Source organism: Carassius auratus, chromosome 20 (assembly GCF_003368295.1).
Source record: "Carassius auratus strain Wakin chromosome 20, ASM336829v1, whole genome shotgun sequence".
NCBI classification, from domain to species: domain Eukaryota; kingdom Metazoa; phylum Chordata; class Actinopteri; order Cypriniformes; family Cyprinidae; genus Carassius; species Carassius auratus.
In genome coordinates, this window is record NC_039262.1 from 8,586,473 (window position 1) to 8,613,899 (window position 27,427).

Genomic DNA, 27,427 nt, shown 5'->3' on the forward strand with positions numbered 1-27,427 from the left:
CATTTCTACTCATTCCTCTAATTACATGTTCAGGCAGAAACGGACGGCCGAATCTCACAGCTGCAAATGGCAAAGCACCCTTAACATCTGATGAAAATTCGAAACCAAAAGGAGTCCGACATATCACAGGTCCTGATGGAACAAAATGGGTGTGTTTATTTGCAAATTTTGGCAGACCTGAATGTCGTTAAATCCATTAAGATGTGTTATAAATGATTTTAGCTTATTAGTTTAGTTTATGTTCTAATGTTTAAACTATGAAAGATAAAAGAAGTTTTTACCTATAGCAGGTTTGTAGCACTGATAGTGACCCTCTGATTTCATCAATGACTTTAATTTTGTTAAACATAAATTATAGAATGTAAGTTAAGATACTGTGATCACAATATCTATATCTATGGCTTCTGTTAAGTCTGCTGTCTGGATGCATTAATAAATCAGACCAGTCCAAACAGAATTATCTTTAAAGTAAGCAAAGACACTGATGTGAACAGTTTTGTCTCTCTAGACATGGAAACTCCACAGACAGGGACCTTAGGGACACTTATTCAGTCAAGACTGTTTAACTGTTTAAAAGTTTAAAAGTTTCTTCTTCTTTTTCATTCTTTTAGTTAGTAGATCTGGATAAGGGCGTCCTAATGAATGAAAATGGAAGAGTTCTTCAGGATTCAAGAGGAAGACCAAGAAAAGTTGTCCTTGGAGAGGATGGCAAGACTATTTTTGGTGAGTGGCTTACAATTTTAACTGACAATAATAGAAATATAGAAAGAAGCCTGTTTTAAACTGACTTTTACCTGTGTTTGATATATTAGATGACCATGGTAGCCCACTGGTAAACCAGGAAGGATTAGCATTATTTGGTCATGGAAGAGAAAGTCGGCCTGTGATTAATCCAAGTGACAAGTATCTTACTGTGGGAGGAAAACCCATTGTGGGCTTGGATCGCCCTAAACCAAGGACTACATCCACTACAACCACGACTACAACAACCACAACAACAACAACAACAACAACAACACCAGAACCTACAACAACAGAAATGGTAACAGAAACATTAGAGCAGTCAACATTAGCTGCTGAGCCCACATGTCCACCTGGACTTTATTCTCGACTGGACAAATATGGTTTCCCAATATTGGATGCTGATGGAATACTTAACTGCTACTCTGAAGGTGAGATGAAGTCTTTGCAGCCATACTAATCTCTAAGAATTCATATGTAATGCGATGTAGATTTAGTAATTTGTGTTGAAGCAAAAATTATTTTTGGCCCAGTTGGCTCTTGCATAACAAGCCTTGTCACAGGAATGTACTGTAGTAGTTAGTACCCACAAGACTTGATCCTCTGTAATTTAGAATCAGTATTCCAAGGATAATGTTAGTTAGGATGCACAGCAGACCTCAAAGGATTTCCCCGTTATTCCTGAATAACCTCTGCTATGCTTTGAATTTGCCTGTCAACAGCATGCTTTTTGGGTCATTTTCTTCACTGTAGAACAACTATATAGCTTAAAGAAATAACTGCCAATTTCATGATTTTCAAGACAAAAACAACAAATAACAGGTGAGAAGTGCATCCATATTAAGGCACAGTTACACTAAGTGAACCCTCAGCATTAATCATAATTATTTCAGTGATCAAATATTTTCTCCTATCCCAACTTAATATGTGGAGAAAACTGTAAGATGCCTAGGTTGATTTTCTTGGTATATTTGTTTGAGCATCTTAACTAGCACAACATACAACATTATCCCAACCAGTGGCATCATGTTAGCAAAGGATTATGTGTTTGTCTGACTAGTAAAAAAATGATATTGAATTATTTTTACATTTCTGTTTGGTGACATCAGTGGCAGAATTTAACAAATTATTAGGGAATGGGTTTTGGTTCTATTCATCAGTTGTTGACTGTATTTTGAGTAGTGCTGTCAACCGATTAATCGCGATTACGATTAATTGCGGTTTACGTAATATATATGTGTGTGTACTGTGTATAGGCTATTTATTATGTATACATAAATACACAAACATGCATGTATATATTCAAGAGAAATTTGTTGTGTTTATATACTAAATTAATTTATATATAATATAAATGATACAGTATGTATATAAATATATACATGTAAATACAGGTAAATATTTTCCAAATATATACTATATGTGTGTGTATTTATATATTCATATATGTAAACAAAAACTTTTATTTTGGAAGCGATTAATCAGGATTGTTTGACAGCACCAATTTTGAGATGTGGGATTTGCATTCAAAAATGAATTTGAGCTTTCTGTCAGTTGTGGAGGGGCGCAGATCTATAACATGTATATATAATAGGGAGCATGCATTCAAAGTAGATAGGGTGAATTTGCATTTTATACTGGCTTTAAATTGACATAAGCGTATTTGAAATATATGAAAATGTATATATGTGAAATGTGAATTTCTAATTCTTAAAGGTAATGCTACATTCTGATTGTGGGTCAAATATTAATCTAATTGTTGATGTAGATTTGTTGAGTGCCACAGTCCAAATGAAACTGAGCCAGAATCGATGATTTATTTGTATACTTCCTCTGGTTTCCATTTTCCCTAAGAAAACAGTTCAGAAATGAGTTATGTTGGTCAACATGGCATCTGGTGATCCTGTTATTAATGAAGATAGTATTGGCTGATTGCTTTGTTTACTGGCTGCCATGCTACGAGCAGGTTGTTTTTACTTCATTCATTTCTCTATTAATCTATTCAACTTTATAGATGCCATTTGTTTGCTGTTGTTTAAGGGTTCTGGTTTATTTTTTTTTTAAACTAAGTGCCTTTATAGTTTGCAAAGTGAAGAGCTGGATGATTCAGTGTGCACAAACTTGGATGACCTTTCTGGAATAACAACTAGACCTTGTTGTATAATCATTTGTTATATAATTCTGCTGGTTTGTTGAACACAGGACAGCTAATGTGGCCAAGCTGCATTTATGGACAGGCTTGTTTGCATACAGTTTTAATAATTACTTGGCTTGTCCCAATAGTAATTTCCTTGTTGTGACAGGACTCGTGGGCAAGAGAATATTAACCATAAAAAAAAGTTTGGTTACATTCTCACTTCTATAACAGAGCAATAGCATTAACCTTTAAAAACAATGCTGCATGTACAGTGAACCTAAAAAGTATCTGGGCAGTTTTGGATACTTAAACCCCATTTCTTTGAAATAAATGCCACTTGGCTTAATATTTTCATATCTTCATATTTATATAATACAAAGGCGTTCATACATTTTTAAATGTGTCTTGAGTGTCCAAACACTTTTTGGTCCACTGTGAGGTGGGATACAGCATCCAGTGGACTTGAATTCTTCCTGTTTTTGATTTCTACTCTATCTCACAGATGGGCTTTTTGAGGAGACTACCACAACCCCAGTCCCACTTCCTACCACAACACTGGCTCACACAACAGAGACTCCTACAACACAGCCTCCAACTCCTGAGACACGGCCTTTGAACAACACTCCTTCTTCTGAGTTTGATGTGGTTGGAAAGAAACGGTTCACAGGTAATAGATTTGGTTTACTACATATTACAACAGTTAGTACTCTGGTATAAAATACCATATTCCCTGTTCTTGCTTGTTTCAAAATCAGCAATACCATGCTGAGATTAAACCTCTCAGGAAACACAACTGGCCGCTAACAGTTCATTTCTTTCCAATCACCTCAGCATTTCCTGTAGATGTGAGGCACTTGAGAGTTGAATGGTGAATGCGAAGGAAATTTATTTGGCCTACAAGTGCAGCTCATTCCCTTGGTGATGCTTGTAAGCGGCAAATAAAATTGTGCATACAGCTGACCTTAGCTAGGATTTATATGCAAATACTTCTTGTACCTCGGCAGTTGAATTATCTTCCAAACTCCACACAATCAGCTCAATCAGAGTTCATCAAAAAAAAAAAAAAAAAAGAGACACCACTTCTTTAAGAACTTCTATTAAGAATCTCTACCTCTCAACCAAAATGTTTACAACTCTAAAATTGCTTGTTCTTTAAGCGTAATCACTTGTTCATTATATGCCTTTTTACACCTGGCCTTAACATGCATTTTCAGTCTGTCAAATATTAATAAACCCAATACACAGTTTAATCAGATTGTGATCGGATCTCTGCATGAAATTACATTGGCATGTGTCTGGGACAGATTTTGATCACATTTAACTTAGATGTAAATACAAACATGTTTTCATTATCCACATTCAGCTACGCAAGCAATAAATGTAAATAAACACATCCCTTTGACAGACTGAGTCATTCAAGTCATATGTTGCAAGTTCGTTTAATTAAGTTGCTCTCACGGTGTAAAAACAAAAAACAAAAGACACCACACTCTTGCATTTTTTTTCACCTGTTTCAAATTATTTTATTGTATTAGATTACTTGGAATCTAATTTCTTGCCAAAGAGAGCACTTTACAACCTTTTTCTCCCCGTTTATTCACTTCTAGCCCCATTAACATGCTTTACTAGGGTGTTTACAAATACATTTTGAATGATCCAGTTTTGAATTGTGCAATCCTGAAAATGCATCGGAATAAAGGTGTTAATGCCAAACAAGCTTAAATATCCAGATACTATCCAGATATGACACAGATTTTAATTTCAGGTGTAAAATGGGCTTATTTTTACACAATATATATATTTTTTTAAAGAAATCTCTAACCCTGATCAAGGCTACATATATTTGATCAAAAATACAGTAAAGACAGTAATATATTAAGAAATTGTATTATATTATAGTTATATTTAATCATTTAATTGCAGTTTTATATATATTTAAGATTGTGATTTATTTTGTAATGGTAAAGCTGATTTTTCATACTCCAGCCTTCAGTTTCACATGATTCTTAAGAAATCATTCTAATATGCTTATTTGGTGATCATTTCTTTTAGCATGTGTGGAAAGAGGGATTTTTCAGGATTCTTTGATCAAGACAAAATCGAGATAACAGCATTTATTATATCACTTATAACAGTCATTTTTGATAAATTTAATGCATCCTTGCTGAATAAAAGTATTAATTGCTTTCAAATGAAAAACCTTACTGACTCCAAAATTTTAAATACTAGTATATATAGTACTATAAATTGAGAGCAAACAAGTGGGTGAGAGCCTTTAGCCTTCGGCTTATTCTAAGTTTACTTTCTACTACTAGAGGTCTCTCCCTATGGCCAGAGTGTAACTAACCTTGTCAATCTAATACTACATAGCATGTGTTGGTAAAGGCTCTTTTAGAGTCCATTGACTTTAGAGGCTCAGAGGACTCCGATTCTTTCATGTGGGCAGCTTCTGTAGGAAATATTTGAGAATGCCTGAGTGAAGGTATTTAGACTCAGCTCTATAAATTATGGCTGAATGTCTGTGGGTTTGGGCTACCTTCCCGAATTCTTCAAGACTCGGTATGTGTGTTAGGATAAAGGTGTGTGCCTGAATGAAAACATTATTTAAACTAGTTTTATTTGTGATTGCTATTAGGATGCTATTCCAACCAACTGCCAAATAGTGCAATTGTATTCCTCTCAGCAGTGGATTAGTGCAATCATGATGTGACCCTGTGTAATCTATGTTACCTGACTCTAGTCAAGCTTTGTTCAGCATGAATTCGTTTACTAAGACGGACTATAACTGCCTTTGAACATTAGGTTCAGCAGACTCCATCTTTTCAAGCTTAAGCTATACACCTAGCTATGGAACATGTTTCAGGTTCGGTTTGCATGCAGAGACATGTACCATATGAGTTTCAGAAATGGTTATGCTGAGCTGGAGCTTTGGCTGGTCAGCTGGCAAATTTAGTTCTGCCCCTCAACGACTCTTTACAGTACTGTACTTGCAGTAGAGAAGCACATATTGCTATAGTTATAAGTATTTAAGTAAGTCCGGTCTGGTGTCCAAAGAGGCTTGTGACAAAAGCGTAATGGACTTGGAGACCCGGCTTTTCTACTTTCTTTGCTCGCTCTTTCTTTCCCTTCTATTCTAAATTTAGTAGGTTTTGGGTACATAAGCTTTTAATGTACAGACAAATTGATTTCATATTAGCAATACACAGTTAATAATTATTATGCTATTAATTTCATAAGTTCATTTAAAAAAGAGATACTTATATATATATATATATTGGTCACAATTATTTTCTTAGCAAATATTGGTGTTTATATATTGAAGTTGAAATATTAGCATGGTATTAAATTAATAATTTGAATAATAATTAGTCATATGTAATTAATTTGAAATGTCTCTTGATTGATAGCGCTAAACCTGCTTAAACACTGTGCACACAAGTGTTGAGACTCAGGTTTCACTGATTAAGTTACTTGTTGCATTTCTCAAATGCATATCATATGACAAAACAAGGGTCATCGTGGCCTGGGTTTAGTTTTTTGATCATTAGCCAGCAATCCAAGAGCTCCTACTGTTTCATGGCTTCTATAATGTGCTTGTCTTGGCAGAAATGTGACATCAACTGCTCTGGCTAGATACATAGGAAAACAGCAGAAGAATGAGAAAAATATTATGAGCCAACTCCTCATTGTTTATGAGGGGGGCCCTCAATGGTCCCTAGGTTGGTGATTGTAATGTATTTATATTGCAGTATTAGAAAATGGCTATGTCCAGCAGAGCTATAAGAGGAAATAGAGATAACATCACCATTTAGACCACTGGAGCCAGAAGCACTGCTGAGGTTTTCAAATACGAAAGTATGATTCGAGGAACCAAGCTGTGCCTGTATAGAAATACTGCATGTTCCAGGCTGTGGCTACAGCATTTGGCCTCATAATGCTGATATTTCTACTAATGGGTACAAGAGGAGGCCTTTGAAGTCCTAGTAAAATTGAGTTGAGGAAGCAGTCATACATTAAAATGATAGGGCAAGCGTCTACGATTGAGAAGCACTTAAAATAAGTAAAAAAAGAGGACTAGTTCCACCAAAACAAGCATCATACCCAACAAAGCTCTTTGGTACAATGTCATAACCTAAATGTTTGGAGAGATAAATACTGACACACTGCACAACAGGCACATACTTACACATATGCAAGCCATTTAAACAGAGAAACATCTCAAGAAAGAAGTCCTAAATAAAACAACATGAGATAAATGTGCTGATATCAGCTGAGAGCAGCTTCCTTCTGGCCCAAACCTCAGACATCTCCTAAAATATTTATGGCTTTAATATGCTCGGGTCTTCTCTGCTCTCCAGATCCACCAACAAGTCCACTATATTTCAAACCATCTCTGTTGTGTTTGCTCCCACCTTGCCGTATTAATTTTTCTGTAGGTGTAAATGCAGTAGCTGTAGTGCTTGCTGTGTGTATGAGAAATACATAGAAGTTGTGTCTTGATACTCACTCTTATGCTTTGCTCAGTTTTTCTCCCCATCACACTGTATTGTGGCTATACGGGCTTTTAACGCCCGTAATGTGTGCAACTTGTATGTGTGTTTGAGTCTCAGTAAGTCTCAGCGGAGGCACATGCACAGAAGTGTGTTTTTTGTTCTGTATCAGGGTCAACATCACATGGCGCTTTTGATTAGCTCCAGGTGTAAATCTTGTGGCCCAATCGGACGAGGGGTTCTGGAAGTGTTCACAGCTGTGGATCCAGCTGGCACTGTGTGGGATGACAGAAATAACAAAATTTCATTGAGCCAACAGGAAAAAGTCTACAGCGAAATATCAACAATGGTAGCTTTTATCGTCTGTAACCACGAGCAAGAGTAAATTGGATTCATTCTTAAACTAGGACAACAAGCTAATGCAAACAACACAACACAAATGTACTGCTTACTAAACGAAACTTCCAGCACCATGTTATCTGTTGTCAGTTGGCACAAATATCAGTGGCTGTTTTGCATTCATTTTTGTATTGCTAGTTACAGCAATTAAAACTGAAATTGAAAGCCAATCTTTAACTAAAAACTAAAGTTTTTCTCTACAAGGATGCATTCAATTGGTCAAAAGTGACAGAAAATACATTTCTGTTGTTACAAATTTCAAAGCAATTGTTCTTTTTAACTTTTTAATCAAAGAATCAGGGGGAAAAAAATACTGTATCATGCGTTCCACAATTTTTTTTACATAGCACTAAAGTTTTCATCATTGGTAATAAGAAATGGTTTATATAAAAAAAAAAATATCATGTGACACTTCAGACCAGAGTATTGGCTGCTTAAAATTGTAATATTTTAAATCAAAAGTTATGATGTAAAATAAAGAATAAATGTGTTTCATTCTGCACTATTTCTATTTGATCATGTGACTTTTTACAGATCAGGTTTCACACAAATTTGTGAAATACAATCAGCTCAAGTGTTGCTGTCAATGAAGCAATTGGGGGACAAACAAGCATTATGAAATTCATGTAATAAGATCAGTTCAGATCATAGCTCAAATTGTTAATTTGCTATTGAAATGTAATAAAACATTTGATATTAAAGTAGCGACATTGCATTTTCCTTAACATATTTCCTAAATTTACAGATTTTCCCTTTCTCTGCTTTTCCTCAGCTCCATATGTAAACTACATCCGTAAGGACCCTGGAGCTCCCTGCTCCCTGACCGAGGCTCTGGAGTACCTTCAAGTGGATGTCTTGGCAGACTTGATGGAGAAGGAACAACAATCAGTCAATCAAAAGCAGCCACCCAAAAACAAGCCCCATAATGTCACTGTGGTTGCTATGGAGGGCTGTCACTCCTTTGTGATTCTGGACTGGGCACTTCCACTGAAAGATGACATGGTGTCTGGTGAGTGTGTGTAGCAATAACCTTTTTATTATTTAAAAAACAAATGCTTTTGCAGTTGCAGAACTGTGAAAAAATGACTTCTGTTTGTCTCCACAAGGTTTGCTAGATGTAATATACAAATTTACAAGCTTTCTTTTTCATCTTATATCATTCGGAGATCGGAATTAGGATTATGATTAAAGTCAAGATCACAGTTGAAAAAATTACTCTGTTAAATTGAACAAGTCCTGAGTTATTTATGACTTGATTCATGCTCAAGATGAGTGGTTTTATTTTCCATGGACTGCATTTCAGCTGCTTTTTCCAACATACCAAATGTGCAGCGATTTCTTAGAATGCATCAAATTGATGTGAAAAACACCCAATCTAGTTTATGGATCATCTTATAATGTTCTGTTCCTCTATCTGCAATGTGTAAATCTCATAAAGCAAGTTAATCATGCATTTGATACACTGAAAAAGATTTATAGCAGCGAACACCGACAGAGAAAAGGCACATCGGCCATGTCAACATGAATTTAGTGATTTGAAAATTGAGAAAGACAGCTGTGCAATTAGCTAATTAATTGCATGCCTTCATTTGGTAATGAGAAAACGTGAATGTGAAAGGGATAGCTCACCCAACAATGAAAATTCTGTTGTTCATGTCTTGCATGAATTTTTCTTCTACGGAACATGAAAGAAGATATTTTGAGACATGTCTCATGTGAGAAATGTCATCCATATATTGGAAGTCAGTCATTTGTGAATTGGGACAATCCATAATAAATCTCACTTTAAAAGAAAGCTCTGTTTACTGTAAAATCAATAGAGCTTGCTTAATTTCATAATTTTGTTTGTATGGTTTTGAAATGCCTTATTCTGAAGTACCCCAGTTTCTAAATAACTCTCTCACATGCCGCCTGGTTTCCATTTAATGTACATTACTAAACACAAAACTATATGTAACCCTTCTCTAATATATTGACCCTGACAGTTTCATTCTGATTCACACAAACAGGGAGGCAATTCCCACAGCCACCGTTAGTGTCACGATATGATGTGTGCGGAGGTTTAAATGCAGGGGATTCCCTGCCAACTGACAACCGATAACCGATGCTTTGATGAATGGAGCAACTTTTTTAACACATGAAAAATAACATCCACATGCTCTTGAATAAAACTGTACAAGATTTTACTTTAGGGGTTTCATGATGCCTTTTGCATCACTAGACCTAAAGCATTTATTTGTACATGATATTGTACATTTACAAATTAAACATAATATTTATTAGTGTGTGCATATACAGTATGAAAATCCATAAATCCAAAATCCATCAGAAAAATCTGACCCCAAACTTTTGAATCGTATTTTATATAAAGTTAGCAAATGATGGTTATCGATGACTTACATTGCTTGCAGAACCTTGTTCCTTTAACAATATCTTTTAATAAATATGTTTTTTTTTCTTCACTCTACTTCACTCCTATTCAGTCATCCTGCCTTCTTTCATAAGCTTCACTACTGCACTGCCTCTCTCTTTCATATTAAATGATGGAAAATACACGCATGTGCTTTATATACGTCCTGCTGCCTTGGCAGGAGTTTAGTCTTTCCATGGCATAACAAGTAACTAGAATTATATTGAGGAATCTCTGCACAGACATGACCAATACATGCTCATTTATTTGAATGTTTTTGAATCTCTCATATTTAGAGTATGCTTTAATTGTTCGCCTTCTCTTTTATAGGCTATATGGTACACAGTGCATCCTATGATGATGTCCTAAATAACAGATGGTCAACCAGATCCTCAAGTGGAACCCACCTCCCTGTTGAAAATCTCAAACCCAATTCCAGGTGCGATCTAGCATGTGACCGGTCTCATGCACACAGACATATTCTATCAGTTTATAAACTAATTTACCAGCTTTTGCATGCTTGTGCTTGCACTTTCACACTTCATCTGTGTTCTTTAGTCCACAATACAAAATACAAATACAAAGCAGGTCTTAGTTCTCAGTGGAGATCTTTTGGGAGGTCTCCTAAATCATGCTTAATCCATGAACTTTAACAATATGCTGGGAAGCTGTCTGTGAGGTTTGCTGGTAAACTAAGATATAAAATCATCACCACTTACTTTATTGAACATAAATTTATGTGAGTGTCATTTATCTTCCCCTTGTTGTGTAACATCGTCTAGAAATAGTGATGTATATTTTCTAAGTCTTAAACTATCTCTGACAGGAGAACTGATCTAAGATTAAGTTGAATTTGTTAAATATGTGAGAGGGATCTGGGGACTAATATATAATTAGTAGGGGTGTCGTAGTTAACTCGATAATGCATATATTCAGTTTGACATCATATCGGTTTTATTCTGTATTGTGTGATTTCTAACTAATCTGAATCTTTTGGAGCAGATTGGAACTAATAAATCAAACTCAGACAATAAATTATCAGATTATCATTTTTTTTCTTCAGAAAACACAATTTTTTAAAATTGACAGTAAAGGTATTTATATTCTACAAAAGATTTCAATAAAGAATGCTGAAAAGAATTGGTCTCCACAAAAAGCTGCACAACTGTTAGAAATTATTTAAATGTATAAAAATAATAATAAATGTTTATTACACTCTAAATCAGCTTATGATTTAGAATAAGTAATTATTGCAGAAAGTTTACAGGAATAAATAAGTTCAATAAATTAAAAACAAATAAATAAATTGCAATAATATTTGACAATATTTACTGAAATAAATTCAGCCTGGGTTCACGAAAGAGACCACTTTCAAAAGCATTACAAAATCTTACTGACACCAATTATTTTTGACAAGTGTAAATAATTTGTTGTTTTTGAACAAATAAAGAGCACTCTTGCTTAACACATGACAGCACTCTACATGTGTCTGTTTCTTGAATGCTGCTCTTACTGTAATGTTGTAAACATAGACTGTATAAAAACATAGACGTGGGGTCCGTGATGTCACCCATAGTTTTCTGAAGAGAGTTTTTGAAGCTCAAAGTAGGCGGAGCCGGTCGTCGCCATCTTGGCAGCACGTCACTGCACATCACTCTCAGATATTCGAAAATGGGCAAAAAGGCGGGAACTAGTTGCTGAAACCACGCCTACCAAGCTCGATGGCAGTGCCAGTCAAGTGGCCATGCCCTTAATTATGCAGAACTTTAAGGATAAATATTATTTAAACAGATGAATTATATTTTAAAAAAATACCCCTCTCACAGTTGTCATGAAGGGCAAAACTAGCTATATAGACCAAAATAATTTTTTGAACCAGGCTGTAAAGGTTTTTTCTGCAGTAAAGTTGGCCATTTTAACATGGGGAGTCTATGGGATGGACTCCCTTTTGCAGCCAAATTTTTGCAGCAGTAGATAAGGGAGGTGTTTATGGTCTGTTGGGCTATTTCCCATAAATGTGAAGTCATTTCTGCCTACCAGATCCATCTAAGCATTTTCTTCACTAAGCATTGTTGCATTACAGCAGGCATGATCTGTCCCACAGAATTGGAACGCCTGTCATTCCGAAAGATCTGCACATCCCTTACTAATTTTTATTAATTAAATGTGTTTGCTGATTCAGTAATGATTTCCAAGTGTAGCACTCTCAGCACATATTTAACTTTAAAATCAGTTCAGAAAATGCAAAAAACATGCGCAGATCTCGTCTGGACCTGCACACGGGTTACTCACGCATACATAAATGCATGCAGCTGTGTGAAACGCCCCAGGTTTGATTGACGTTTGTTTTGTACACTTTCCCAGACAGGCAGATGCACTCTCTCCATCACTACCTTGAGAAAACACATGAATGTATATGCACTCATTAGAGATGTTTGGTTCATATGTGTGGAATGTGAGGATGAAGTTGTTTTTATTGTCCTCTGGGATGCATTTAAAAGCCTCTGTTTTTACAGCCTCTCAGCCGAGCTCAGTGACTGACAGCTTTATAATTCAGCCATGAAGTGTTGATAAGTTTTATGAATGATTTGTAATAGCTTTTAGAACTAGGTAAATAGTCTAGACTGCGGACAATAACAGCTCCTTCTTAGTCAAAGTAACAATTACAAACCACTTGTGTGCCATATCGGGACTGGAGCTTGCATCAGTTCCATAAAGAGTTATGGTCAGAAGAACAAGGAAAAATAAGACACATGCACATATGCATATACTTATTAATATATGGTCAAAAGGACAAGAAAATGTTAGTGGACACAGAGACAGTAACACACACATCCTAGTTGAAATATGACAGGCCCCATTCCAGTGGCGGTCTGACTGTAATTGTCCATTTTCTCTATATTTTGGTCAGAGTTTCCACGTGGCTGTGCTAATTTGATCCAGCAGTGCTGATTTTCTGTCATTAAACGGGTCCTGAGTTAAACCAAGTGAAGCGTGAGCTAACTGAACAGCCTCTCACTGGCACAACAGAAGGCTGTGAGTGCTGTTAGCACTGACCTTTGAACTTTATTACACTTCTCTGTTTTAATTTCTCTATTTGCCTAATTTATCCTCAAAGGTAAAGGATGTGCCAGAGTCAGAGCAAAATAAGTTGTTGTGGTCTTCTATTTGTCACAAAGAGGTTTTGTCAGATAGGAAATTGCAAGTTGATGTGTTATTCTCTAGCTCACCCTCTGACATGCAGTCGCTTCTTGTCATTACACTTTGTTAGCCTTCTCTTTTGCCAGAGGCACACTCTTATAACTTGCTCTCAAGCATGTTTTATTAATGCAAAATTTAACTGTGCCCTTTTTTTCTACCCTTTTTCTTTTAATTTTCCAACCTTTTTTCATCTTTTTCATTTTCTTTTTCTTTCCTTTTTTGCCATTCTATTTTAATTTCAACTGAAATATTATCCGTAAAATTACTGGATAATTTCCTGGCAGAAAATTGCAAGTATATTTTCCATTATGTTCTGGCTCACACTTTATTTCAATTCTTGCTATTAACAAACCATTAACTATGACTTTTGCCTCAGTAAACTACTAATTTAGCTGCTTATTAGTAATGTTGTTGTTAAAGTAAGGTATTGTGTAGGATTAGGGATGTAGAATATGGTCATGCAGAATATGTGCTTTATAAATACTAATAAACAGCCAATATGTTAATAATTATAGTCATGTTAATAAGCAACTAGTTAATAGTAAAAAATTGGTCCCTATACTAAAGTATTACCACATTTTCCTTTTTATTTACTTTCATTTCTATTAATTCTCTCTCTCTCTCTTTCTACTTTTACTTCATTTCCGTGTCATTCTATTCTTATGCTCTCACTTTAACATTAGGAGTGAGTGTCCAGTTGAGTTTTATACACACATAAGGTGCTTTTGTTAAAAATAAAAAGTCTCTTCATGATAGCAAACCATGATTTTAAGATAATAAATACGTTTCATTCTTGTTCTCAGGTATTACTTCAAAGTTCAAGCAAAGAATATCTTTGGACTGGGGCCACTCAGTGAAACTTTAACATATGTCACAGAATCAGGTGAGTGTTCTTTTGTTTTGAACCCAGATAAGGGTCGTTTGATCCAAACATATTTATAAATACCAAATAAATATCTGTTTTATTTATTTTTTAATTAGATGATCCCCTGCTCATAGAGAGACCCCCAGGTAAGAGATACATTGTTAAACGTTATATTAATGTATGTTTGACTTAACCTTTAAAACACCAATGTGCTAAAAATATCAGCATGTGACTTTTGTATTGCTGGTTTGCCGGTATACCAGCCATGTTTGCACTAACCAGCAAAGAAATCATCATTGTTACATTTTTTTTGTGATATTTTCCAACAGTAATGACTTTTAACCTAAAAACTGTAATTGGCATTAATTTCCTTTCTAGGTGGGGAGCCCATCTGGATCCCATTCTCATTCAGGTATAACCCCACCCACAGTTCTTGTAAAGGAAGTCAGTTTGTCAAGCGGACCTGGTATAGGAAGTTTGTCGGCGTCGTCCTCTGCAACTCGCTGCGCTATAAGATCTTCATGGGAGATGGACTGAGAGGTGCTGACCTTTCTTTCTAACAACCTAATACATTTAAAACTTTAATCTAATGATTAGTGTGTCTGTAATATGAAGCGCTGGCCTAAAAGCCTTGGAACAATCCGATCCAAACCACAGTTTCCCTCAGCTAAACACAAGGCGCTGTCTGAGGTTTGGGTCCTGAGGGATAGTCAAGCTATGACTGTTTTCCATTTCAGAACCCTTTTACAGCATTGCTGATACATTTGGCCATGGAGAGGACCACTGCCAGTTTGTGGACTCCTATCGTGATGGAAGAACTGGACCACACAATCTCTCCCTCAACCTACCCACAGCTCAAGGTACGACATACATGATTGTGCTCTGTAGTTTGTCTTCACTACAAGCCTCAAATCATCATGTCATGTGCGTGTTTACTTACTGCCACTTAAGTGGGTGATCAGTCAGAACTGTAACACAATGCCGTTTGTTGATTTCAGGATATTATCGGTCATACAGACAAGAGTCAGTGAATTTCGGGGCCATCGGCAGGCGCACACCACATCCTTTCGTTGGCTGGTATGAATGTGGAGTTCCAATCCCTGGAAAGTGGTAACAGGGGGAAACTCCAAGAGGACATTTCCACAGGCAATCAGATTCCACACGTTCTGTGCCTATATCTATAAGCCAATCACAGAGGTGAACCATTGCTCACCATGGCTTCCAAACCTAAATCATATAGCAACTGCTTCTGATGGAAGGAATATAGTACGTTGAGTAACACTAATATTTCTACATATTTGATATCAAGCACTTTTTGAAAAAAATCAGTCTGTATATGAGGAAATTGCAGCATGTGTATTTGAGTTTATTAACAATGTTTTATTTTCATGTGTTGCGTAATAGTAATTATTTCATTCCATTCCACCTGGAATATTTATCTTACAGTAACTTCAAAGAATCAAATTGGTGGCTAGTTAAATATCACAGCACAACATCAAAAGACTACGTAATGTCTGGGAAGATGACATTTGCGATGATGTAACAAATTTTCTGTGAGTGATGTTTGCAGTTGTTATATAACTTGCTGAGGTTTTGTAATCTTAAATTTTTGTATTACCCTCTTTTTGAACAAAGGTTGGCATGAAAGTATTGCCCATATTAGGGCAGATTGAAAAAATATATATTTTATTTTCTCAGGAACGGTTCAAATTTGAATAAAGGTGCTATGGAGAAAATGTAACGTTTTTATCTCCCATTGATGCCTAATAAGTTAGATAATATAAAATAATTGTGTATTATTGTTTTAATTCTATTTCATTTGAATTATACTGACAAGCATCACTACTAATCACTTTTTTTCTTTCACCGTTATATTTCTAGAAGAAAAAAAAAGAAAAAACTAAGAGTGCGTTTTATTATCTGCACAGCGTATTAAACATAGTACAAAAAAGCAGAAGTAAAAGTCAGGGAAATATTACAGTCACAGTCTTAATACATTTTATGTATCCAGCACATTGTCAAGAATGGTTGAATTATTTCTCATTGAAATGTATGTGTTTGTGGTTATGCCGCTGTGGTGGTCTTTCCACATAATAATAGGTGGTAATAAGTGATCCTCCCATTCTAAATATGTTTCGGATGAGGTGTTTTAGCAATAACCCTTTATTCTGACACATTTAAAAGCCTATAACTTCTAAAATTACAAATACCTAGAAAGCTCTTTCCTCCTACACGCCGCGCAATAAATTTTATTACACTTCATATCTCTTTTTTACATTTGAATTTATTATTCCCAACTTTTGTACAAGATGAAGACTGAATACTTTCCCATCATTTAAAATAAACAATACTCATGGCATGCCTGCTCAATAACTGGCATCCAGTCACATATTCAGGCATTGTTAGAAAGGTGCGTCATCATTTGGCTTGTCTGCCATAATTAGACTCACTCTGGCATCAGCTGGATTCAAATCAAATCAAATCAAGCTTCTTATCTGTGAGGACAGCATTTCCTTATCATTAAGTAAAATCCACTGATGTTTTATTTGGCATCCGGTCACAATCCACATGCCTAAAGGATCTCTTATCAGTTTTTCCAGGGTTTGGTGTTGTAATGGTTATTTTCAAGAATAGACAGTAACTAAGCTATATTAGAACTTCATCTGTCCATTTTAAGAGTAGCTTGCCTTTTACTTGCCCTCATTCAGTCAACAAATATCTGTAGAGCTTGAATCACAAATCAAAGTGAAACAGAAAGAATCTAAAACTTTTGGCTATTTACAAGAAAATCTAAATACATCAATTCATCTTCTGTAAGAGGAACCGCCTTTATACAGTAGATAATGAGTTTGATGTGGGTTGCCAGAGAGAGAGAGAAAAATGAGACTGGACAAACACATCTGCTAAAGATTTTAAAAGAGGAAGCGCGAGAGAGAAAGACTATTTCTACAAAGCACTTTATGACATTCATGCAGAATGGCGTGCAATGAAACAATATCTTCTGGTAAATATATTTACAAACATGGAAGATGTCGAACGTTTGTAGAATTTGACGGGAAATCTGAGCCAGTCAGTGATCCTGTCATCACAACGCGACACAACAGTGCAACAAGGGAACCATAATCAAATATCTAAGGTTTCAGATTGTTTACTTCATTTCAACAATGGCTTTCAAGTAATCAGAAAAGATAGCACTGCATGTCACACACTTGACTTAAATATTTCCAAGCAATAAGGGAATCAGAGAGAGCTGAAACCATCCGGTAAAATTAAACATTTTAACAGTCAAAATTTATGTTTCTGATTGGCTGCGGAGTAAAGTTCATAATTTTACTGATGGCAGTTTCCACTGGGCGACATGACAGAATTTCCATATACAGGTCTGTGTGCAATTATTTATATTTGAGGTATTTTATGACTCATCTGTGGCATAAAATTAGGTCATAAAAGGTCATTTGCTTATAAAATATTAATTTTGCTCAATAATTTGCCATTAATCATGTAGTGTTTTGAAAAATCATTGACAGTAATGAATCTCTTCCCAATAAAGCTACACCGGGAATTAAAGCATAAAAAAAACATTGCTCTTTAATTTTGTGGAGAACCACACATGTGAAACTGTTAAACAATCCTATTAATGCCTACACACATAGTGTTCCCTCTTTTGTTTTGGCCAGATGCTTTTGTAAACCCTAATGCCTGTAGACAAAACCAAAGACGTTGCCCGAGCAATTACGACTACCTTGTAATGTGGTCCATTTCAACAGTTCTGAAGATTTACAATATGTTTGTAAATCTGGATTTTGTCTGGTTTTCTTTTCAGTGTAATTTCAAAAGAAATGCTATTTGTGATTTTCATCAAATGAGACCCGGTTTTCTTATATTTAAATCTGGAACACAAAATTATGGATAACAGTATAGTTATTCAAAATGAAGTAAAGCAGGATCTAAACTGTTTCCCACATGCTATTTGTGCATCTCTTTTCAAAGTAGGTCATGCGCTACTTGGGCTGGAAAATGTTACCACTCATACTAAAAGGATTAAATCATCGAAAAAAGTCAGGAAAGAGAGAGCAAAGAAAGTGGGTGAGAGAGCGATTAACCTGCTGAAAAAATGCCATAATGCTTATAATCCACCTTAGCTGCATGTTTATCTGTTATGATTTGTTTGAATTAATAATATTTCTCAAATACACACTGGGAGTTCATTAATTACTGAATTCTGTAAAATAAATGTACTGTAACACACACACACACAAAAAGTGTTAATGTGCTATAAAGAGCAGCGCATAGCAATGAGACGTAAAATGAAAGCCGTATTCTCTCAAAAGGGTTTTTTCTTTTTTGCAACAAAATACATTTCTAAAATGTTGAGGTAAAGTTCTGTTTAATACATTTGGCACAGAGTGACATCCAGATACGATCTACATGTGTCTTGATAAGTGAATCATTTCTGCCTCTCTGTGCTTTGTCTTACTCAGAGTATCTGTGCAAGATTACCAGCCTCAGCCGCTGCCAGACACAGCAGACTGTGCTGAGGGCCAGTTTGAGGTTTTTATGTCCACGCTATACTATCCAGAACATGACAGAATGACTTTAGCAGGTCTTTACAGTGACAATCAATAAGGCTACTACATTATTGGGATCATGTCCCCATCATGAACTCATTGACTGCCATTCAGGAGAAGGATTCTGGCTTTCTGTAAGTCTCACACAAGTTTGACCAGGACAGATAAGTCATTTATATCCAAGCTCTGGTGTTTTTCTAGCGCCTGGAAGTTTAATATGTACCCTGTGTACTTTTAACATAGATTTACATAGACTGGGTTTCCCTGCCAATCTGGCAGAGTTTGATGTTTTAAAACTACCACCAGTCCCAGTGTGTGATTGATCGTTTAAAATTAATCTCTGTAATGCCATGTTTGGCACCCAGTTTAGTCATGCGTAAAACCTCTGGGCTTTGTGAGAGGTACTGGCCTCTATGTGGTGAAGGGCAAAAGGCCCACCGCTGTAAAATCATTTAAAAGCAGTCAAAGGTTGTGCTGGTGTGTGTAAAGTGTTTTGTGCACCATTAGAACACATAAGAGAGTGTGTAAAGCTGTAAATTAAAGCATTGTTGACAACACAATTTGGCACTAGCTTAGAAAAGTCCATTACATCACAGGACAGTATTTGGTGTAACGTGTAGGAAACACACAAAGACAAAAAATATATATAATATATAATGCAAAAAAATATATAATACAAAGCTTTAAGATTGAGGCATCAGATGAAGATAAATTAAATGGTGCACAATACTTTTTGTATTCACATCCCACCTTTAAGAAATCATATTTCCCATAACTTTCTGATACAATTAACAGCGGATAAAAATATTTATTATTTTAGATTTATGATTTATTTATTTAAATAAAATAAAAAAGTAAACAATAACAACATTGGTTCAAGAGTAACATTTTCAAATGATGTTTCAAAAAGTAAAAAAAAAAGGAATGAAAAAAGTTTTTTTCATCCATAAATGGGAATGTAGTGCCTCACTGTGATGGAAAATGAATGGTCATTGAACAGAGACAAAATAGACTAGATCTGGAATGCATTAATGCAAGATCTGGTTACATATGTGTATCTGTACATCAGAGCTTGTAACATATTATCGGACATTCTTGTGAATTATAGTCACAAGGTTTCCATTTTATCTTGTTTTTTTGCTACCTGTATCACAATCTCCAACAATCAAAGGAAAATCACTCACAGGTTTTTCATCTCCTAGAATACCTGAGACATGATGTAATGTGCTTCTGGAGTTCTTGGTGATTACTCCCTCTTGCATTGCAGTTATTTCCCAGTTATTTTTTTTTTCATTCCTGCTAGGAACAAACCTGCCAAAATGCAGACTCTCCTCACCTCCGCATGGAAAACCTGTCATAACTCTCCAGGAGAGATGTAAACATGCAGCAGAGAGACCAAGGACCCAAAGTTGCTCCGAGCCAACTTACCTTGCCACAGAGAGGCATGGGACTCTGGAAATCATATAATATTTCAATATGCATTTATGTTATGTATATTGTAAATATAATGTGCTTTGGTATGATTTTGAAATGGTGCAAAAACCAAACCACATCAGAAGGTTTCAGTAATTACTCCAGCAGCATAAGGACACTGATATTAGACACAGTGTTACATAATCATCCAACCGCCTGTGCACATTATGACTTCTAGACATGAGACTCATGAGGACAAAAAAACGCAGTGCTCCACCCGTCTGACAGAGCACTATTTGTTATTGTGTTTGGGTGTAACCATGGACCACTCCACGTGACAAGGCTGCTGTGTGTGCACAAGTAGGTATATACAGTGTGTATATATATATATATATATATATATATATATATATATACATTATATATATATATATATATATATATATATATATATATCGTTTTTTTTTTTTCAAATATATTCAGTATCTGGTTACACTTACATAGCTTATGATTCCACTTTTTCTTTCCCCAAGTTGAGCAAGTGACATCCATACAAATGGTTATTTGAATAGTCTGAAAGGGCTTTTCCAGCGTGCTTGCTGAGGGATGAATGAAGATTAACACCTGCACTGAGGAAAAGGTCACAAGAACACCATACCAGGACCCAGTGGCGGGTACTGAGGTTTTATTGTACTGTAAAACTCATTCACCCTGTCTACACAGGATGCGAGTGGCGCGTCAAGAGCAAAAATAACCTTTTATAATCGATGACGCTGTCAACACTGGATGCATTGCGATAAGTAGACGCAGATCCCCATATTATTTTTGACTAGGCCAGTTCACACAAATTCTGCATCCGAAATCGCATACTCTCTGAGGGGCTGTTCACACAGAATGCATTTTTGCTTTCAAAAACTTAAGACGTGGCAGTGGGATGGGGGAAGCCATGTTGAACTTTGATTGCTGCATTTTAATAATGATGTGTCAGACACGAGACACAAAAGGTGCGAGCAGTAAAACACGCCATTATATAAATAGCGTGAGCAGTGTGTTCACACTGAAAATTTCAAAAAGAAAAAGTGCACTTTAAACACCTGGATGATGCTCTTAAATAACCAAAAAAAGGAATTGTGGAATATTGGACAATTCATGCAATCAACTCGAATCATTAATTATGTAAGGCAGGGGGAGGGGCTATCAGACTTTGATTATGAATGACAAAATCACATTATCTAAAATGTATACACTACATGGCTAGCAGGATAGTAGGATAGTAGGCGAGTAGGATACATAGTGCATAAGTACATGAGTGCGTAGTGTATAGTGCGTCATTTGGGATGCAGCTATTGTTATAGTTAGGTTTTAGAAGCCATATTGAATTACTGTGGATGAAAATGAGTCGGTAGAAAGGGATAGTTCACCCAAAAATGAAAAGCTCACCCTTCTCATTCCAAACGACCTCATCTTCAGACCACAAATTAGCTTTTCGACCCTGCATAGACAGCAATGTAACTAAAACAGTTTACAGCCCAATTTACAGGACATTATTGAACTATGTAGTAAGGACATTGTAATAATAGTCAGTGCGACAACTTTAATTTTAAGCAGGTATGAGAATATTTTTTGTACACAAAAAACAAACAAAAATAATGTTAAATAACTTTATTAAAGTTCTTCTCTTTTCTCTCACGATGCATGCATGTGATGCTGCTGACGCAGGAGCCGGCATTCTGATGTAGAACCTGGATGCATCTTCATTTCACGTCTTTGTAAGCATATCTGAAGATTTTGACAGAAAGGATGACTTGCAAATTTTTGCTCATCCTTACTTATTTGAACCAGAATATACAGACGATGAATTAAGAGAGATGGACGTTCTACATCAGAGCACCTGCGTCCTGGTACTCTCATGAATGACAGCAGGAGACTGACACAGAAGAGAACAACTTGTTGAATAAAGTCATTATTTTTGTTTTCTTTTTGCACAAAAAGTATTCTTGTAGCTTTATTACGGTTGAACCACTGATGGCACACAGACTAATTTTAATCATGTCCTCACTACCTTTCTGTGCCATAAAACGTTTTAGTTGCATTGCTATAAATATAGATTACATCAAAAATATCTTCATATGTGTTTCCAAGATGATAGGTAATACAGGTTTGGAATGACATGAGAGTGATTAATTAATAACAGAATGTATATTTTTGGGTGAATTATCCCTTTAAAGTCATTACAGTGGCATGCACTGTATAAAGGTCATAAATCACTGTTTTTTAAATATTATAAATTCAATATACTACTCTTTTCACATACTGCTATGAAGTAGGGAAGTATGCAGTTTTGGATGCAGAATGTAAGCTATAGGGGGAATCATAGAGAGCACCATTTTGTTTCTGCTGGGGATCTACAGAAACATAGGCCTACACACCCAAGCAGAAGTACAGGCTCATAATCGTTCTCTAGGCAGATCGTATGTCATCTCTGGGGAATCCCTTTCCTCCTGCTCCACTTGTTCTTTCCTTTGATCACAAGATCCAAAGCTCAGTTTGACATCACCTTAACAACAGTTATAAATCAATCGACTGACACAGTCACACTAACAAAATCATTCACATTCCTTTCCCAATGAGTTTGACTATGCACTGAAATTCAGTTTCCTTTTCAGTCGGTCACTCTCGATGTCATGTCGAATGACAGATGAATTGGGATTTCGCATAGATAGACTAAATCTTTTTGAGTGCAAACTAAATGAACTAATGCACATTGCCATGTGATTATTGCATCCGGCTGCTGCTGATTGCAGAATGTGTTCCTCCTGTGTTCTCACCTCAAACGGGTAGAAGCACTGAGTAACCTGTTGAGCTCCTCCATCCCTTCGCAGGTGGCTTTCACATCACTCTGGAAGGGGCAGTCGATGTGGCCCTTTGGTAGAGATCCCAATTTGTCGGACACCCGAAGTAACATCGAAAGTGAATGAAAGGGAATGTCTCAGTTACGTATGCTAACCCTTGTTCCCTGAAGGGGGAACGGAGATGTCACGTCCCGTTGCCACAGCTCCTGTACCACTGCTGAGCGGCCAGGTCACCGGTTCGGCTCCTCAGCAAAAACCTGCATATGCGGTGCACCTGATGCCTACTTATAGTCACGCTGTGATCAGCGGCAGCTGGATGCAATAATTGCATGCCAATGTGCACGTTTATCTAAGCGATATCTCAATTTGTCAGTCATCTGACGTTACGTCTCCGTTCACTCCTTCAGGGAACGAGGGGTTACGATACGTAACTGAGTTTCTCATTATAACAAAAAAATAAATAAGAGACCATTTAATTTTGATCAAAAGGAGTTGATGGTTTCAATGTCTCCTTTTACAATTATGACATAGAGGAAGTTGATCACAAAATGTACGCAGATACAAATGAATATATGTAGTATAAATACAGGTAGGGTCATTCTAGTGTCATTTACAATGTATAAAATTTAAGTATTCAGTGTTATTTTATGGTTTTATAAATCGTCTTTTTATTTTTTTTTATTTTTTTTTACAATATGCCCTACTCATATTGTTATTCACCATATGACACTATTGAAATGTTTCTTTATGTTTCTACCCTTTGAATTTTCCAGTGGATTGATAGATTAACTAACAGAATCTCACATTCGATTACACTACTTTTGAATATCTTTTGACTTCAGTACAGGATTGTTCACTTTTAAATGACATCAACTAATGCTTCAGCCAAAATAATCAGTTGTCTTTACCTCTGCATCTGAGTTTGCGTGTCAAGTGAACTGGCTGACATTTTCAGATCAAGTCAAGTTTATTATTTTTGGACGAAAAACGATTAGTCAGATGGTCCCCAAAAAGCAAATCGACAGACTGATATTGCTCTCACACTGTGACAAATGAATTTCTAATATTTATGTCTGCTTGACAAGCCATTTTGAGAGTGTGTGATTTTGATCATAGTCTGTCTTTTATTCCTCAGTTTCTTTTGTATACACATCCCAAAATGGCTGCGTTTCCATGGCAGCATCTTCAAGATGTAAACACTTAGAGAAAGATGAAGTCACACGTTTAGAGCCAAGTCAAGGCAGTGTGGTGGAAACGCCTCCTGTTAGTGTTTAAGAACCATCAGAACACACTTAGAGTGCTTAAAAAATAAAAACAAACATGCCCATGGTGCCTGTTCTTCATGAAGGAGGATACATATGTAGTGATAAATGACCTTTTTTCCTCAAGCACATGTGTCTTTGAGCAGCAGGAATGGACAATTTGTCAATTCAGCAGAAATAATTGATTTGGAGCTCTGTGTCTCAGAGGACGTATGAGTAATTTGGTAATGTGACTTTCTCACACTTTGTAACATGTGATGAATTTTGAGATTATAATACTTCAGTCCAGGTTTTCCCTTTCCTGACTTTTTATTAAAGGACAGGATAGACACATATTTTTTGTTAAACTACAGAAACAAATTGGTAATATTGTTTGTCTAAAAGCATAAATACTCTTTTGATCATTTCTATAGTAAAATTTATCCACAAATTGGACATTGCAATGCTATATCATTCCTTCTGTATTTTTTTTCTTTTCTTTTTTTCATGTGAATACAAGAAGGAATGACCTGTTTTCTTTTACTTCAATGCATTCCAAAAACATAATTTATGACCTTTACTTCACTACATCTCAGAACATATGATTACTTTTAATTGTTAAGACCCGGTGGTGATGTTCAATTCATTAATGAATCAGCCCCTTGAGCTGAATCTTTGTAATGAACGTGTTAATCCAGTTCACAGACACCAAACACCACTGAATAATTTATTTGTGAATTTAACTGATCCGACTACAGCAGTTAATGACGCACTAATTCAGTCAGAGCAAGTGTCAAGTTATCAATTGCTAAGTTAATTAAATTGCTCTTCTCCAAATCAATTGGCCTTGTACAGCAACTTGATTTAATAGCACACATATGTGTATTTTTAAAAGTCTGAATGGGTTTAACCTAAATTAAAATAATTTTATACATTACAGATATTTGAAAAATTTACTTTTACTGTATACAGCGTTGGGGGTAACAAGTAACATGAGTCACGTAATCAGATTTTTCGTAAAGTAACGCATAACTTTTACATTTAATATATGGGTTACTTTTCAAAAAGTAATGCAGGTTACTTTGTTTTCCAGTTTATTCACTGGTAGCACTTCTGTCTGTGTTGAGAGAAATTGGCATTAAGATGCAGAGATAGAGGACCACCTGAGGCTTATTAATTTCATGATTGGTGTAAAGGGGCCTTTACAGTTGCCAAAAACGTCATTTTTTATTGGGTACTTGATCAGCAAGTCAAATTCAGGTGACAAAAAGTAATGATTTAATTAATTACTTTCGATAAAAAAGTAACTAAATAATGCAATTATATTATTTTTTTTTTTTATGGAGTAACAAAATATTGTAATGCTTTTAAAGTAATTTTCCCCAACACTGACTGTCTACTATTTTAACAGGAAAGTTTAGAGACAGTATAGTACCAGACTTAAATAAATGTTATCATAATAGCTCTTATCTGACACATGCCTTAAACCAGTAACTCCAACACACATTCAAATAATTGTATTCTAAATTCAGTCAGTATGGTAGATGAATGTCAGACTCTGAACCCACTGAATGCCATATGGATCCAGATAGATCGAGATTTTATGTGCTATTCCCTCTAACAGGCAAACTCCTCATTGCTTATATAACTATTCTGTCTCAAAACAAATTGCTTACACCTGACATAGATTTCTTCAAATCCTGTACTAAGACTTTTTTTTTCTCCAAATCAAGAAAATATTTTAGTGTTCTTTGTTTTCCTTCTTTTAGGAAGCAGCATTTAACAGATTAGCCCAATTTAAAGGCTTACATAAAAAATAAAACTTAATCATGTACCTTTCTTAATAATCAACAGCTGAAATCAAGTAAGAAAAACAATGATGGTAAAGATATGCTGCAATAAAAACAAATTCAATGGGTTTTAATGATCAGCCCTTCTGGCTTTAATCTACTGGGTCAGATCAGCTTTGCTTCTCTCTTTTTGGATGCATCCATTAAGTCTAAGTATAATGGAATGATGGCAGTTGTAGAACACAGAACTCCTCCTGGTTCCTCGGATAGCATTATGGAAAAATCCACTTGCCCTCTGTCTCTCTTCTGTTTGAGAAATGAAACACATGAGGGGCTGATGGTGGGCCTGGCTGTGGCTCAAACACACCGCAGGTGGAATATTTGTGTTATTGTGGAAGAATTCACGCCCCACTCCAAATTTGCTCTTCAATGTTCACTAGATGTTTGCAGGGGTGAAACTCTAGATTGCAAAGTGTAACAGTGTAACAATTACAAGAGGGACCCACTTTATATTAAGTGGCCTTAACTACTATGCACTTACATTTAAATTAATAATTTAGTACAATGTACTTATTGTGTACATACATGTTTTTACATTGTACTTATATTTAAAAAAAACTACATGTAATTACATCTGTATTTAATTTCTGTAATTACATTTATAATTACATTGTTGACCCATACTTTACACCTTAACCCACCCTCAAACTTACCCATACCTCCAACCCTCTCCCTAACCTTACCCCTATCCCACCTCAATAGCAGCAAAAGTGTTTTACAATACAATATGAACACAATAAGTACATTGTACTTATTTTTTATGTAAGTACATAGTAGTTAAGGCCACCTAATATAAAGTGGGACCAGTATTTGCTTTGATGAAAGACAAATAATTTTCCTTCTTTGTGTATCTTTGAATTACAGACATTAGAGCAAATACTTGAATACTTGTCAAACACTGATAAGCTCTTACCTTCTCTCATGCAGAGGCCTTATTTTAACAATACTGAAGCATTGCAGATTCCCTTTTCAATATTAAGGTTTTAAACCTAAAATAAAAAATAAGAAATAACTTTTATTTTTTGGTATAAAACAATGGCTGCCGAAATTTTCAAAACTATAAAGACTGACAATCGCTTTGACCAATAGTTTTTACAGATGACGTTATTTTTATAAAAAGAATCATGCAAAAACGCTAACTGTAAAAAAAAAAAAATGGCTCACAGTACTAGTAGTAGTAGTAATCATAATGATTTGATTAAAATGCAGTTTTTATTATTGTTGTGGTTCTGCATTTCAGTTATTGGAACCAATCCTAAA

General features: G+C 35.6%; 1 protein-coding gene and 1 long non-coding RNA gene across 3 annotated transcripts in view; one reads left to right on the forward strand and one right to left on the reverse strand.

Annotated features, from left to right (window-relative positions):
• The window catches only part of fndc1 (fibronectin type III domain containing 1), a 32,305-nt gene extending 16,326 nt beyond the window's left edge, over window positions 1-15,979 (forward strand). Inside the window, exons 13-23 of the mRNA XM_026290845.1 lie at window positions 34-149; window positions 612-723; window positions 813-1,172; window positions 3,381-3,545; window positions 8,540-8,776; window positions 10,508-10,616; window positions 14,182-14,261; window positions 14,360-14,389; window positions 14,622-14,783; window positions 14,981-15,103; window positions 15,242-15,979. Coding sequence (XP_026146630.1) covers window positions 34-149; window positions 612-723; window positions 813-1,172; window positions 3,381-3,545; window positions 8,540-8,776; window positions 10,508-10,616; window positions 14,182-14,261; window positions 14,360-14,389; window positions 14,622-14,783; window positions 14,981-15,103; window positions 15,242-15,357 — 1,610 coding nt within the window. The 3' untranslated portion in view covers window positions 15,358-15,979. The remainder of the gene's footprint in view (window positions 1-33; window positions 150-611; window positions 724-812; window positions 1,173-3,380; window positions 3,546-8,539; window positions 8,777-10,507; window positions 10,617-14,181; window positions 14,262-14,359; window positions 14,390-14,621; window positions 14,784-14,980; window positions 15,104-15,241) is intronic.
• Window positions 15,980-21,903: 5,924 nt separating this feature from the next.
• On the reverse strand, window positions 21,904-23,318 carry LOC113037825 (uncharacterized). Of its 2 annotated transcripts, none has more exons than XR_003274688.1 (3): window positions 23,053-23,318; window positions 22,654-22,744; window positions 21,904-22,003 (listed from the first exon to the last, which is right to left on the reverse strand). It is a non-coding gene; the product is annotated as an uncharacterized LOC113037825 (long non-coding RNA). The 2 variants fall into 2 exon arrangements; XR_003274689.1 differs by having other exon boundaries at window positions 23,232-23,317.
• Between the last annotated feature and the right edge of the window lie 4,109 nt (window positions 23,319-27,427).